General features: G+C 53.2%; 1 protein-coding gene across 3 annotated transcripts in view; it reads right to left on the bottom strand.

Moving 5' to 3' along the window:
* The window catches only part of LOC118218683 (solute carrier organic anion transporter family member 1C1-like), a 29,226-nt gene that overhangs the window by 13,936 nt on the left and 1,953 nt on the right, over window positions 1-13,337 (bottom strand). For 2 of the 3 annotated variants that reach the window (XM_035401271.1, XM_035401270.1), the window contains exon 2: window positions 11,378-11,534. In XM_035401271.1, the coding sequence (XP_035257162.1) occupies window positions 11,378-11,464 (87 nt within the window). In that variant the 5' untranslated portion in view covers window positions 11,465-11,534. Of the gene's footprint in view, window positions 1-11,377; window positions 11,535-12,788; window positions 12,841-13,337 lie in introns of all 3 variants that reach the window. The other variant, XM_035401272.1, reaches the window with a different exon arrangement.

Raw genomic sequence — 13,337 nt, forward strand, 5'->3', positions numbered from 1 at the left:
CGAATCGGTCAAATTAACCGCGCGAGACCCGGGACAGGCCAGCGCGCACGCTAATGCTAGCGCTAACGCTAACGCGGAGTCTGGCACCGTCTGGAATTTCCGAGGGAGGGAGCGGCGACAGCTCCTTTTTGACGAGGGCGCCAATCTAACTGTGCGGCGGCGTGGGTGGTAACGGGGCGTGTGTGTGTGTGTGTGGGGGGGGGGGGGGAAGTGTGGGACCCATTTTAGGGACCGGCGTCGCAGATGTTTTCACTTTCACCGCGGTCGTGGCTCCGCGGCCTCCCAAACCCCCCCACAACCCCCCCCTCCCGGGGATTTATCGCGCACGCGCTCGGCGGGGGCCAGAAAACGCCATCGCGCGCTCCAGGCGCCTCGCTCGGTTATCTGCACTTCCTGTGGCGCGCGCCGCGCGCTAACACAAGCGCTGGGGGGGGGCGAGCGCGCAGGCGGGGGGGGGGAGACGGGCTCGGCCGCGAAACGCACCGCCCCCCCCGGGTCCGCCGGGCCTCCACCGTCTGGAAGAGCTGCCGGCTGCTCCGCGCCGGCGCCGCGGAGAGGCGGCGTCGGGCCTCGTGTTTTTAGAAGCGCCGCCCGGAAGCGTTGTTTTCGCGGCGAGCGCCCCCGCTACGTGGCTTCCCGGTAACGGGATGGAGCCCCTCCCCCGTGACCTTCGACCCCACCCGGCGCTACAACAGCCCCGGGGCCGGCCGAGCATGGAGTCCGCGCGCGCGGGGGGGGGGGGGGGGGGAAGGCACGTCTCCGCGCCGCCGAAAAGGGCGGAGCTCGCGACAAGGTCACGTGACCGTCAATCGGTTTGAGCCGGCAGGCCGTTAGATTGTCATAACAGTGAGGCGGTTTGGATCCGGAGTGCCTTGCACAGGTTCCACCGAATCTATTTATACAGCTAGATCAGCCGCATGCTCTGCTGGCTTCCACTGTCAATTAACGAGTCAATTAAGTGCAGCTGATTACACAGCCGCCTCACTTCACCAAGTTACTTGGGTCTTAACTGGGTGCTGATTTTAAGGTGAAAACAAAAAAACCAGCAAAAGCTTGTGGCTCTCCAGGACACAGGGGGCGCAGACCCCAGAGGTAAACACTGCTGAAGCAATCCTCTGCTCAAAGATCGTGGGGGTAGTGCCCCATCCGGGAATCAAACCAGCAACCTCTCAGTTACCAGTCCACCACACTGCCACTTGGTCCAAAATAGTTCTTTGTAGTGTCGCTGTACCAGCTGACTGCCTGGGGAAAAAAAAACTGTCAGGTTTATCCAACGTGGCTCAACTGGGGTTTGCTGGGTTCTTGATTCCTCCAGAGAAACGCTGAGTGACAGCCTGTTTCTAAATGGCACTATTAAAAAAATACAGATTGACTGACAGTTGTTACAAACTGGAACTCATTTCTTTTAACAAGGGGGAGACCAAGCATAAAATCAAAAGGTAAAAACAAGAGTCTATTAAACAAAATCTAAACAACAAAAAAAGTATAATATCTAAACAAGGGGTGTAAAGCCATTAGCATAGACGAGCGTTAAGTGTTGCTCAGGGGTGTAAAAAGCAAAAACTGGAAACTGGAAAAGATAGAAACAGACCGCACAGGGACCAGGTCAACAGGCCAGGAGCGAGAAAAAAAAAAAAGTGAGACAGAAAAGCAGCCGTATTAAAGCCCGGGGGCGGCCACGCCCACAGATGCAGCCAATTAGCGCTAACGACCCGCTGGGCTCCGATTACCGACACCTGCTGAGAAGAGAGCTCCGGCAGGGGGGAACGGGCAGCCGCACGAGGGGCCCGGAGCGCAGCCGGACGAGGGGCCCAGAGCGCAGCCGGACGAGGGGCCCAGAGCGCAGCCGGACGAGGGGCCCGGAGCGCAGCCGGACGAGGGGCCCAGAGCGCAGCCGGACGAGGGGCCCAGAGCGCAGCCGGACGAGGGGCCCAGAGCGCAGCCGGACGAGGGGCCCGGAGCGCAGCCGGACGAGGGGCCCAGAGCGCAGCCGGACGAGGGGCCCAGAGCGCAGCCGGGACGAGGGGCCCAGGGCGCAGCCGGACGAGGGGCCCAGGGCGCAGCGCACAGCGCAGAGCTGGGACTGCGTTAGCCCGCCGGGCCGCGTTTACAGAGAGCGGCAGCCAGAAACACGCGCTGGTTCTGAAGAGCGCCGGTCCGAACACCGAGAGACAGAGGCACGCTCGGGCATGATTTTTTTCGGATTCCGTCCAAATTCCCCCCCCCTCGGCGCGTCAACATCGCTGCTGGGGCTGGGGCTGGGGCAAGGGCACCCCCCCCCCCCTTTCCCCTTCCCCCCCGAAAAAAATAACAACCTGTTTCCTCAGCGAAACTCCATCTGGCCCGTCGGCTAGCGGAGGGGCTAAGAATAAAAGCCCCCGTCTCTGCAGACGGTTTTCTCTGCTGGAACTTCGCCTTCGTCTGTTTTTTGTTTTCTCTCCCGGGGAGGACGCTGGGGAGCGGGGAGCGGGGCCGGCGGCGGCGGCGGCGTCGTCGCGGGGAGGGGGGCCCATTGTCTCCCGCGGCAACGGCCCTTCCTCGCTCCCGCCACGTTTGTTTGCCTTTCCACCCCCCCCCCCCCACCGCCTCCCCCCCCCCCCCCACCCACACGCCCCCGGGCGATTGTTCTCGCGTGCGGAGCCGTTCTCTGTTCCAGCTCGAACACAAACACGGGCGCGCTTTCAATCGAAAGAAAAAGGGGAGGGGGGAGGGGGCGGGGGGGGGGGGGGGGCGCGTAAACTCCCGCGATAAGATGTTTAGAAAAGGCCGGGGTACGGCCCCGCGTTTCGGGGAAACGTTCCGACCGTACGCGCAAAAAAACACGCTAAGTAGCTTCAACCCGCTGGCTAAAAATCCATACGAGCAAAAATATAGCGATCATAATTTAATTCAGGGGTGGCACAGTAGTACAATGATTAGGGAACTGGCTAGGCAAACTAAAGGTTGCGGGTTTGATTCCCAGGGAGGACACAGCCGTTGTTACCCGCGAGCGAGGCGCTTAGCCTGCGTTGCTTCAGTACGTAATCCAGCCGCATAAACGGATGCTATGTAAAAATGCTTAGAGCCGCTCTGGATAAAGAGCGTCAGCTAAATGGCGGTAATGTAATGTAATGCAATGCAGAAACGCGCGAATGGCGATTGATGCGTTCCTTTGTTCCTCTGCCGGGGGGACCCCCGAGACTCCCGGGGGGGTGGGGGGGGGCGCATGACTATGTCTGTAATCGTTAAAGCGTACACCGTGTAACCGTACCCTGCCTTTGTAGGAACGCACACACGTTTTTTTTTTTTTTTTTTTCGGGGGGGGGGGGGGGGGGGGGACATACGGCGGGAATCCAGCGGGGTAACTAGCAGCTCTCGTGCGCGCGGTCGGAATTCGGGGCCGCCGCACGTGGATTCCGCGGCGTAACCGAAAGCTAGCGCGCCCGCCCGCCCGCCCGTGAACCCCCCGGCCCGAGCCTCTCTCTCTCTCTCTCTCTCTCTCTCCGGTCTCCTGCCCAAAGGCATTCTGGGCCTTTTTTCCAGGGGCCTCGTGCGCAGCCGAGCGGCGTAACGCGACACCGCCGCGCCGCCGTTTCCAGGCCCGGCGCTGACAGATGATGCGCGCGTGCGCGGTGAGCTAATTAGCGAGCGCCGGAGTTACACTGCACGAGGGGGCTCACAGCTGGGTTCGTAACGCGCTAGCTAGCTCACGCTAACGTGACAACAGAAGGCGAGGGGCTCGTTTCAAACTTAACCCAGGAACCACATCGTACGTTCTGTCAATGATCAGACCGTGTAAACGTCAAATGTACTACTTAACCGGAAATTTCCATTTATTTATTATTTTGTTTTGTTTTTTTTGGGGGGGGGGGTAATTCCTGTGTGTATTAGAAAGGAAAAATTGGATTTTAAAACAATGTTTGCATTTAAAGGGGCAGGCAAAGGGAAATGGCTGGATATGGGTTTTTAATAAGCAAGATAAGTGAAGGTCAAAGATCACAGGAAGACAAAGTGTGGATAATTTTTTTTTTTTTAAATCCCTGTTCAAATGGGCCAGTTTTTATTTTTAGACCGGGCTTCTGACTGGAACATCCAGGGTCGATCCCGCCAGTCAGACAGTTGGCGGCCTCCGGTTCGCGGTGGAACCGCAGGCGCCCGATCGACCGCGCTAGTCTCCGCCGCCGCCAAGACCCCTCCCCCTCCCCCTCCCCCTCCCACTCCCACTCCCACTACCGCCCCTCCCCCCGGGAGTCGTTACCCACAGTTAGCGCTGCCGCAGCCCACGCCGCTTTACTAAAACACCGCGCCTTAGCAGGACGCGCCACTCGACAGTCCGCGAGTTCTGGATGTTCAACGGGTAAAGACTCCCTGAGACACTTTCACGTTTCATTTTGAAATCAATACGTAACGGACTTTTTTTTTTTCTTCAGCGCACTTCCCCCCCCCCCCCCCCCCGAGCCGGGAGGGTCGGGCTCTTCCAGGAAACGGGCGCCGCGAGCGCACGCTCGAGCACACTCGGAACTTCACGTGCGCGCGCCTCGACCGGATGCCGTAAACACGGAGCGCCCTTACGCATCCTGGGCACGAATCGATCGGGGTTTTTATAGCTCCTCCGTCTCCGTCTCCGCTCTCTCTCGCGGTCGCCGGGTCCGCGCCCCCGGTCCTCTTATCGTCGTTCCGCCTTTCCAGGACGCCGCCGGGACAGAAAAGGGAGAGCCCTCGGAAGCTTCCGGCGCAATCCGCCTCACGGCCGAGGAGGGAACAGAGAGGCCGTTAAAAAAGCGAGGGCTGGAAATCTGGAGACCGAGACAGATCCCGCCCAACGGCTTTTAATCGATGCTCTTATTTCCGGCCGACGCAGAGGCCACGCCCGCACAGTGGAGTTTTTTGGTGGTATTACCCGATTGGTATTATTTCACTCGGACGCCCTTAGGAGGGACGACCCCGCGCGCGTAACCAGCGGGTAAAAAAAAAAAATACCTGCCCGAGCGCAAGCGCCCCCCGCAAGGACTCAAACTTGCAACCCCCGGGGTCACAAGACCCACTTCCTAATTACCCACTACACGCACTACCCCCCCCCCCGTGTTCTCAGATTTATGTCTACATCCAGTCGTCAATATCAATTTCTATAACAATTTTCTTTCTGTTGAGCACACCGGGCTGCCAATGTAGCATGTACCGTACTAATAAACCGCATTATTATTATTATTATTATTATTATAATAAAGTAATAGTAGTAATACATGCAGGATTTTTGACAGCAGAGTGACTACACGCTAAAGCATGGCGAGCGAGCTCCCGTTGGCTGGGCCAGTAACCCGCGGCGACGCCCCGCGCTGCACGCTGCCGGTTTAGCGTAGCCCGCCGCCGGAGCCCGGAGTCACATGGCGCTCTCCTGGCAGCCACATCCCCTCCCCCCTCGCCCCACCACCCCCCCCACCCCCCCTCGGCTCCGCGGTGCAGGGAGTTCATCGGGCTTCCCGGCTGGGACAGCTTTACGGGGTCGTTTCTACGCCCCGCCCACAGACGTGGGGAAAAAAATGCGCATTCGTGCCCGCCCTGCGTACAGCGATAAAAAATAAAAAAAGAAGGGGGGGGGCGGGGAAAACTGGCCCAGAGTACTTTCAAGTTGGAAACGGAGAGAGGCATGCTGGGAGATTTACTGCGGGATTACTTAACAGAAACGCAAATGCGGTAATCCGCACCTAGCCTGCTCAAAATTCCTCTAAATAGTCTCGAGGGTGTTTTCTTGAGTTTTGACCAATTATGCTCCATTAAGGAGCTTTTTTTAAATTATTTATTATTGTTGTCTAATGCAGGTCTAATCCACTGTGTGGCCAGCCCCCCTTCCCACCTCACCGGTCCATCTGCGCGAACACAAACTCCGCGTCAGCCAATTAAACTCCCCCCATTAAATTCCCCATTAAACGCGTTTGGGTTGTACTCTGAAGAACCTCCCCACCCGCCTGAACTCACAAGAAAAAGTTTTTTTTTTTTTCTTCTTCTTCCTTCGTTACAATGGAAAAAAACATTGCTTAACTCGCCGCGTGATCGTTCACAAACACACAAGGTTTCTGTTGAAAACATGCGTTTGGGGGCGGGGGGCGGGGTGGGGGCGGGGGGGTAGGGGGGGGGTAAAGCACCTTACAGACATGCCCTCTGTTGGCACAGCGGCAGGGATCTTTCAGTACGCGCGGCGTCGCGGCGCAAAACAAGTCATCGGGGTTACAATCGGGGGAGGACCCAAACGGATTTTACGGCGGCAATATTTCAGCGTCATTAACGCGGACAGGGATCATAAAGAGGGGGGTGGGGGGGGGGGGGGCTGCGCTTTTTACGACGTCCATGATGCATCGAGAGAGAACGAGGCGTCTTTTCCTGCTCGCTCGGAACGGTGTAGTAAAAAAAAAAAAAACAAAAAAAAAAACTGCCGGACTCCGGTTTGGAAAGCGGCTCAGCTGCTGAGTCATCGCCCCGGCTCGGGGGGGCCGGGGTCGCGGGGTTCGTTCCCGGCACCGGGTTCTGTTTCGCGCGAGGCGCCCGCCTCACCGAGAGCAACCTGGGGCTGGGGCTGGGGCTGGGGCGGGTGTGGGTGTGGGTGTGGGGGTCCCTTTTCGCTTTCGGCTCTTGCGCGGGACGGGGATTCTGGGTCCTGCTACACAGGCCGAGAAGAGACGGCAAAAAAATAAATAAATAAATAAATAATTTTAAAAAACGTCTGGAGCGTGCGGACTTCCCCCGTGTACGGACCCGCTGAATCGCTGCTACCATTAGCCGGGTGGTGTTGGATAGGTGGAGGAGAGGAGTGAGTGGTCCTAGCCGGGTGGTGTTGGTTGGGTGGAGGGGAGTGAGTGGACCTAGCTGGGATAGGTGGAGGAGAATGAGTGGTCCTAGCTGGGATAGGTGGAGGAGAGTGAGTGGTCCTAGCTGGGATAGGTGGAGGAGAGTAAGTGGGTCTACTTGGGGGTTGCTGGATAGGAGGGGAGTGAGTGGTCTTAGCCGGGTGGGGTTGGATAGCTGGTAGGAAATGAGTGGTCCTTGCTGGGAGGTGTTGGTTGGGTGAAGGAGAGGAGTGAGTGGTCCTAGCCGGGTGGTGTTGGTTGGGTGGAGGGGAGTGAGTGGTCCTAGCTGGGATAGGTGGAGGAGAGTGAGTGGTCCTAGCTGGGGTAGGTGGAGGAGAGTGAGTGGTCCTAGCTGGGATAGGTGGAGGAGAGTCAGTGGTCCTAGCTGGAATAGGTGGAGGAGAGTGAGTGGTCCTAGCTGGGATAGGTGGAGGAGAGTAAGTGGGTCTATTTCGGGGGTTGCTGGATAGGAGGGGAGTGAGTGGTATTAGCCGGGTGGGGTTGGTTGGGTGAAGGGGAGTGAGTGGTCCTAGCTGGGTGGTGTTGGTTGGGTGGAGGGGAGCAAGTGGTCCTTGCTGGGTGGTGTTGGATAGCTGTTAGGAAATGAGTGGTCCTTACTGGGAGGTGTTGGTTGGGTGAAGGAGAGGAGTGAGTGGTCCTAGCCAGGTGGTGTTGGTTGGGTGGAGGGGAGTGAGTGGTCCTAGCTGGGATAGGTGGAGGAGAGTGAGTGGTCCTAGCTGGGATAGGTGGAGGAGAGTGAGTGGTCCTAGCCAGGATAGGTGGAGGAGAGTGAGTGGTCCTAGCTGGGATAGGTGGAGGAGAGTGAGTGGTCCTAGCCAGGATAGGTGGAGGAGAGTGAGTGGTCCTAGCTGGGATAGGTGGAGGAGAGTGATTGGTCCTAGCTGGGGTAGGTGGAGGAGAGTGAGTGGTCCTAGCTGGGATAGGTGGAGGGGAGCGCTCAAATCCAGTTGAGTGGTTGAGACAGCACACATAATTCCATTCTGCTTTGTAGGCAGTGCAATCAACTGAAATGAAATGGCCAACTGACAACTGACTTGGCCACAGCTGATGAACTTAACAGGTTGCGGGGTCTTCTTGAGCTTGGTGTATCACGTCCAGATTGACGCAGATAAAATTCAGTGACAGTGCCAATGTCAAGAAATCATCTTTGCAAAAAAAAAAAAAAAAAGACAGGACATTGGCCTTGACAATTGAAAAGAAAAATGTTCACATGTTTGATTAATCTGCTCGTGCAAAGTTGGCAGACAAATGGACGCGGCTTGACAGATAGTTATTTTAATAACTGGGTGATATGTCTGGTGTTTGTCATGGGAATTGTGGGTTTTCACAGCCTCCATCGTTTTTGGCTGCTCTGTGACTTCCTCCATTCTTTCACCATTTCCATCGTTTTTTTAGTGCTTTCCGTGATCTTTCGGCAGGTTTGGACAGTAACTGTCAACCTTAACGCAGCCTACAGTGTGATTTGTATAGGCCTAAGCATTTTAACCATATCACCCAATTTTGGGAGTAACAAAATGTGACAATGCATACAGATTCTGGGATGTGTAGGGATTAAGACTCCCATCCTTGTTAGCTGTTGCAACCAGATGCTTGATGGTCCCTGTCAACAGTGCTGATGCAGAGCTCTCCTTCCCCATTACGGTAACCCTGTCAGTGACAACAGGTGCTCCATCGAAGACTCAAACCTCGCAATGTAAACGACAACATGTTGTACCAAAACAAACTTCAAAAAGATAAAAAATGGACACACAGTAACCCTGTTTTATTAGGGGCCAAGAACCAAGGGTGCGCCTGGGACCCCTATTGTTTGTGCTAGGATTCTTCTTCTTCTTCTTCTTCTTCACCCCTTTCACATGCTCAAAAACGCACAAAATTTAGCAGGCTGGCATTGCTGCCAATTTATTATGCATGACCTCTCAGCAACTGACACTCTAAGTGGTGCTGCGATGACACCTGCAAAATTTAAACATTGAAAAAATGTGCGCAGCTATCCCATTTCAAGCACATGTACCAAATTGTTTCCACATGTCTACCTCCTCATCCTAAACAAATAATTTCTTAGAATCCATGATGTCCTGCATATAAGATTTTCTTTCATTTCAGATTTTTTGAAAAATAAACTATTTCGTACCTCTCCTTACAATGTCTGTCCAGTTCTCATCAAATTTGGCGTGTGTGATCTAAGCCATGTCACCGTGTTAAATTGCGAAGGAAATTTAGATATGTCATACGATGGCCCCAGGGCTGTTAATTTAAACTTTACCGTAGAAAAAATGGCTGACTATGCCCATAACAGGCATATGGCCACATACTAGCATCAATTGCAATGATAGTTTAGGAGCTGATTGATAGCCACATTGTGGATGAGCATGCAAAGATTTGCAGTATTATACTGCAATATGGCCTGAAGAGGGCGCTTTTTGCAAAATACTAATCTGCATAGGCTGCATGAGGCCAGATTGTATGAAATTTGACAGGAACACTTTGAAAGCTGCCCTAAAGGCTCTCGAGAAGCACGTCCACCTAAGAGTCCAAAACTCTTAAAGATTATTTAATATGACTGTGCATAAATTCCTCAAAAGATATTTCACCACACTTCCTTTAGATTCAGCCTCTTTTCAAAATTTGCAAATGTAGAAATTGAAGAGGGACCCACGTAGGTGATATGTATCAAATTTGTGCCACTACCACTCTAAGAGGTGTTACAGCACGACTTCAAAATAATAATTTTCTAATAATTATTACATATGTACCCTAAAAAGTGCCAAATTTGTTCCACATGTGCACCTGCTTATCCTGAAGAAGTTTGCTCCTACAACCCACAAATTCCACCATATTGCATTTTCTGGCACTTAGAATTTTTGGGGAAAAATTTACCAAATTTGTAATGCATGATCTGCATTATGTCCCTAAGTTACGTTGCGAAGGATGTTTCCAAATGTCCAAAGATGGCTGCAGGACAACAATATAAATTTAAACAAAATGGCTGACCATGCCCAAACTATGTGTACAGCCTCAAATTTAGCTTGAATGCAACGATACTTCAGGGTATGAAAGAACCCATACTGTCATACAGCCTCCCTTCAAAAGTCCTGAGAACCTCACCTCAATTAAAAATGTTTAAAATGCAATTGAATAGGGACCCATGTAGATCATGTGCATCACATTTGCTGCCTCTATCACTCGAGGTGGCACTACAGCAGCACTTCAAAATTGCGATTTTAAAATAATTATTAAACATATACCCTTCCATCCAATACACACCAAAGCTGCTATGGATGGAATTTGGGTCAGGTTTTCAATCCATGACCCCCCAATACGCTACGGCTCACCGTTGGTGCTTGGCCCCCAACATCGCTGCTTGCAGCTATATTTATTTTAGTCATTTAATTTCATGCAATTTGAGCGAGCTCTGTTTTTAACAAAGTTCTGTTAAATGAAAGGCAAAAAAAAATGTGATGGACCGAAGCGATTAAATGCACCTGCCTATCGATGCATTTTACTCGTATCTGTCCCCAGAGGAAGCCGCCCACTGTCACTTGATGCTGGATCCTGCCCAGGCCGCCACCAGCGCCTGGACCTCTTCCTCAGTCTAAGGCGGAGTCTCGGTCACACTCTTGTCACACATTTTCTTCGAATCCAAAATTCGCTCAGAAGGAAAACTGTTGTCCCCGTTGCGTGCCAAACGTGCGCAGATTTCACGTTTAACGCCTTCCCTCGCAGTACTGGCGTCATTAGGAAAACACCGCCCCGCCCCCGGTCCAGATAAACCGGGCCCGGCGCCATGTCCGAATCCGGAAAGGGGTTTAACGAGCGAGCCAGGCTGGGGAAGACAGCGTGGAACCTCTCGCACCGGCACGACCCGCCCTGATTCTGGGGCCATCGCTGTAAATCACTGGATCGGCGTAATGTACGAATTCACTTTCGGGGCGCAGTAAGTAAACTGAATCACGGCGTCCGGCTACTTGCCAGCTGGATGATACAGCTGTCGAGAGCATCAACTATTTATGAGGAAACCTGCATCGGGCTGGCCGTGACCCCGCGGTAGTGATGTTCTGCCACTAATGGACGAAAAATCGAACGGCGTGGCGGCCATTATCGGTGCCAGTTCCGTTGCCTCGCACGATTTATTATTTCGCTTCGGCCCAAATTTGACTTTGATGCGCAAGCGAACGTGAATGCCAAGTAATTCCGACAACAGGTATTTACAAGGAAGAGGCTGTTTTTCTGTATTAAACCATATGCTGAGTTACTCACTCGAGCGAGTGGAAATCGAAGCGTGGTCTGCTTCTCTCGTTCGGACGTAAATCGGAAGACGGACCGGCGTCGGCGGACGGAAAAAAAAAGAAAAGCGAGGCGAGAACATCCCGGCCGACGGCCGCGCGCCATTGTTCCGCAGCAGGAAGTGAGGTCGTTCGCGAGCAACGCGACGGAAATTCGCATTCCTTCGACGCCACCGTGGGGGGGGGGGGGGGAACGAGGCGACACGGGACGGGGGGGGGCGGGGGGGGGCCGGGGGTGCCCGGGGTTCCTACCTTGAGCTCGGAGCAGCGGGGCCACACGCCCCGCGCCGAGGAGGGGCTGTTGCCCGGAGACCACCTCGCCTTGGCGCGAGGCTCCATCTTCCAACCGCGTGGACGTCGCTCTTCCTCGCCGGGTTCCTTGGGCAATCGGCGCGGGCACCGCTAAGCTCTGCGGATACGAGGAGATAATGAAGCGTCCCGACCGTCTCATCCGCCCCCCCCACCCCAACCCCCCCCATGAGAACCACGAACTCACACACTCGGGGTAGCGATGCCTTCGGTTTTACCGGATAGGATGCAGATAAAATCCCTCGATAATTCGGATGAACCCCAACAACCAGGACTGGGAACGCGCAAGTGCGCTTATAAATAACTTTCCCATCAACTAATGGCTCAGAAATTTAGCCGTGTATTGACAACCGAGTCCATTTAGTTTGGGGGCGGGGGGGTGAAGTGAAGCACAAGAACATGTCACCATATAATTAAGCCCTTCAGCCCTGATAACTGTAAGCCAGAGACTTAAAATGGGATTTCTGAGTCGAGAACAAATCTTAGCGTTAGCTATTTTCACTGTAACAAGCAATTTCTTTCAAATCTTTTTTCGGCTCTCGGAAAGCAGAGACGGACGGATGTGGGCCCCAGCCCTGCAATTTACACACCTGTTCGCTACAAAACAGGAAAGAGGAAAAGCTCTGAACCTAGAGCCAATCGAAAAGCGACATCACTTTTGCATAATTGCACAATTCCAAGCGCTTCCTCCTACCCCCCCAAATAAATAGCCAGTGAAATGTGTATAAGCGACTTGAATCAGCGAGCCCTTGAGCTCAGTGATTGGCTGTAACCTCCAAGTCACGTGACACATGCGTAAACCGTGGACTCTCGGCTAGCTCTGCCATTCCTTAGCTCTACCCGAGCAGCTAGCAAGAACTCAAGAGTCCGGAATTTGAAATAGCCAGTTCACCACTTCAGTGATAAAGGGGCGGAGCTTCACCCAAATACATTTTCCATTCTGAATAAATCATAGCGTTGCTTCTTCTTGAAGACCAGCCTATCGTATTTCTTGTTAGTGAGCGGTCTCAGCAACTCACAGTCCCCCGCCCCACCCCGCCCACCCGCCTCCAAAAAAAAAAAGTCTGTGTCAACCAATCAGCATGCCACAACGTCTACTTCTGGACTGGGACTGCCGTTTAGAATGGGTTTCAATGAGAGCAAAAAAAGAACAACCAGCGATACCAGGACCGAGCAGTAGCTTCGCTAACACAACAAGCAGCCCCTTCCAGACCCCAACACACAGGTGCTTGCACAACAGCAATAATAACACGCAGCCCGTCTAATTGGCTCAGAGGACGAGTCCCCCTCTAACAGTCAGGCCGGACCACTGCGGCAGTGAGGGGAAAAAAAAGAAGAAAGAAAAAAAACTCACTGGGTAGATCCTAACACGTTGCCCTGGTGGACCGCTCTGGGAAAACACGAGGCTTGTTATGAAAAAGAAAGACTAGTGTAAACAGAGCGGCACACAATGAAAAAAGCAATGAAAACGTGCTGTTTGAGGGCTTGCTGGAGAATCAAATGACCTTCAGTGTGTCTATGTTAGGTCACTGACACCTAATTATTAGTCCATGCTAAGTGAGTTATATCTCTCAGAACGCTGTCGGGAAAACACCAAGGACTGAATGTTCAGCGCAAGTTATTGTCTATTTTAAGTTCAGTTATTTTTAAAAAAAATACACAAATATAAATAGAAATACATCACATAAAAATACAAACATGAAATATTGCTTGGGGCTGATCTGTTCATCTGAAGCACAACATGTGCAGCCCAATGTAATTCCCGTTTACTAGAATCCAAAACCGTTGTATCCAAAAGGGGGGTGTGGCTGCATGCACATGCACTGACCTGCACGGGCATGCACACTCATGCAAACCAAAAAAATAAATAAATAAAAAAACACTTTTGTCTTTCAGACATCGC

This window comes from Anguilla anguilla, chromosome 19, assembly GCF_013347855.1.
Source record: "Anguilla anguilla isolate fAngAng1 chromosome 19, fAngAng1.pri, whole genome shotgun sequence".
NCBI lineage: Eukaryota > Metazoa > Chordata > Actinopteri > Anguilliformes > Anguillidae > Anguilla > Anguilla anguilla.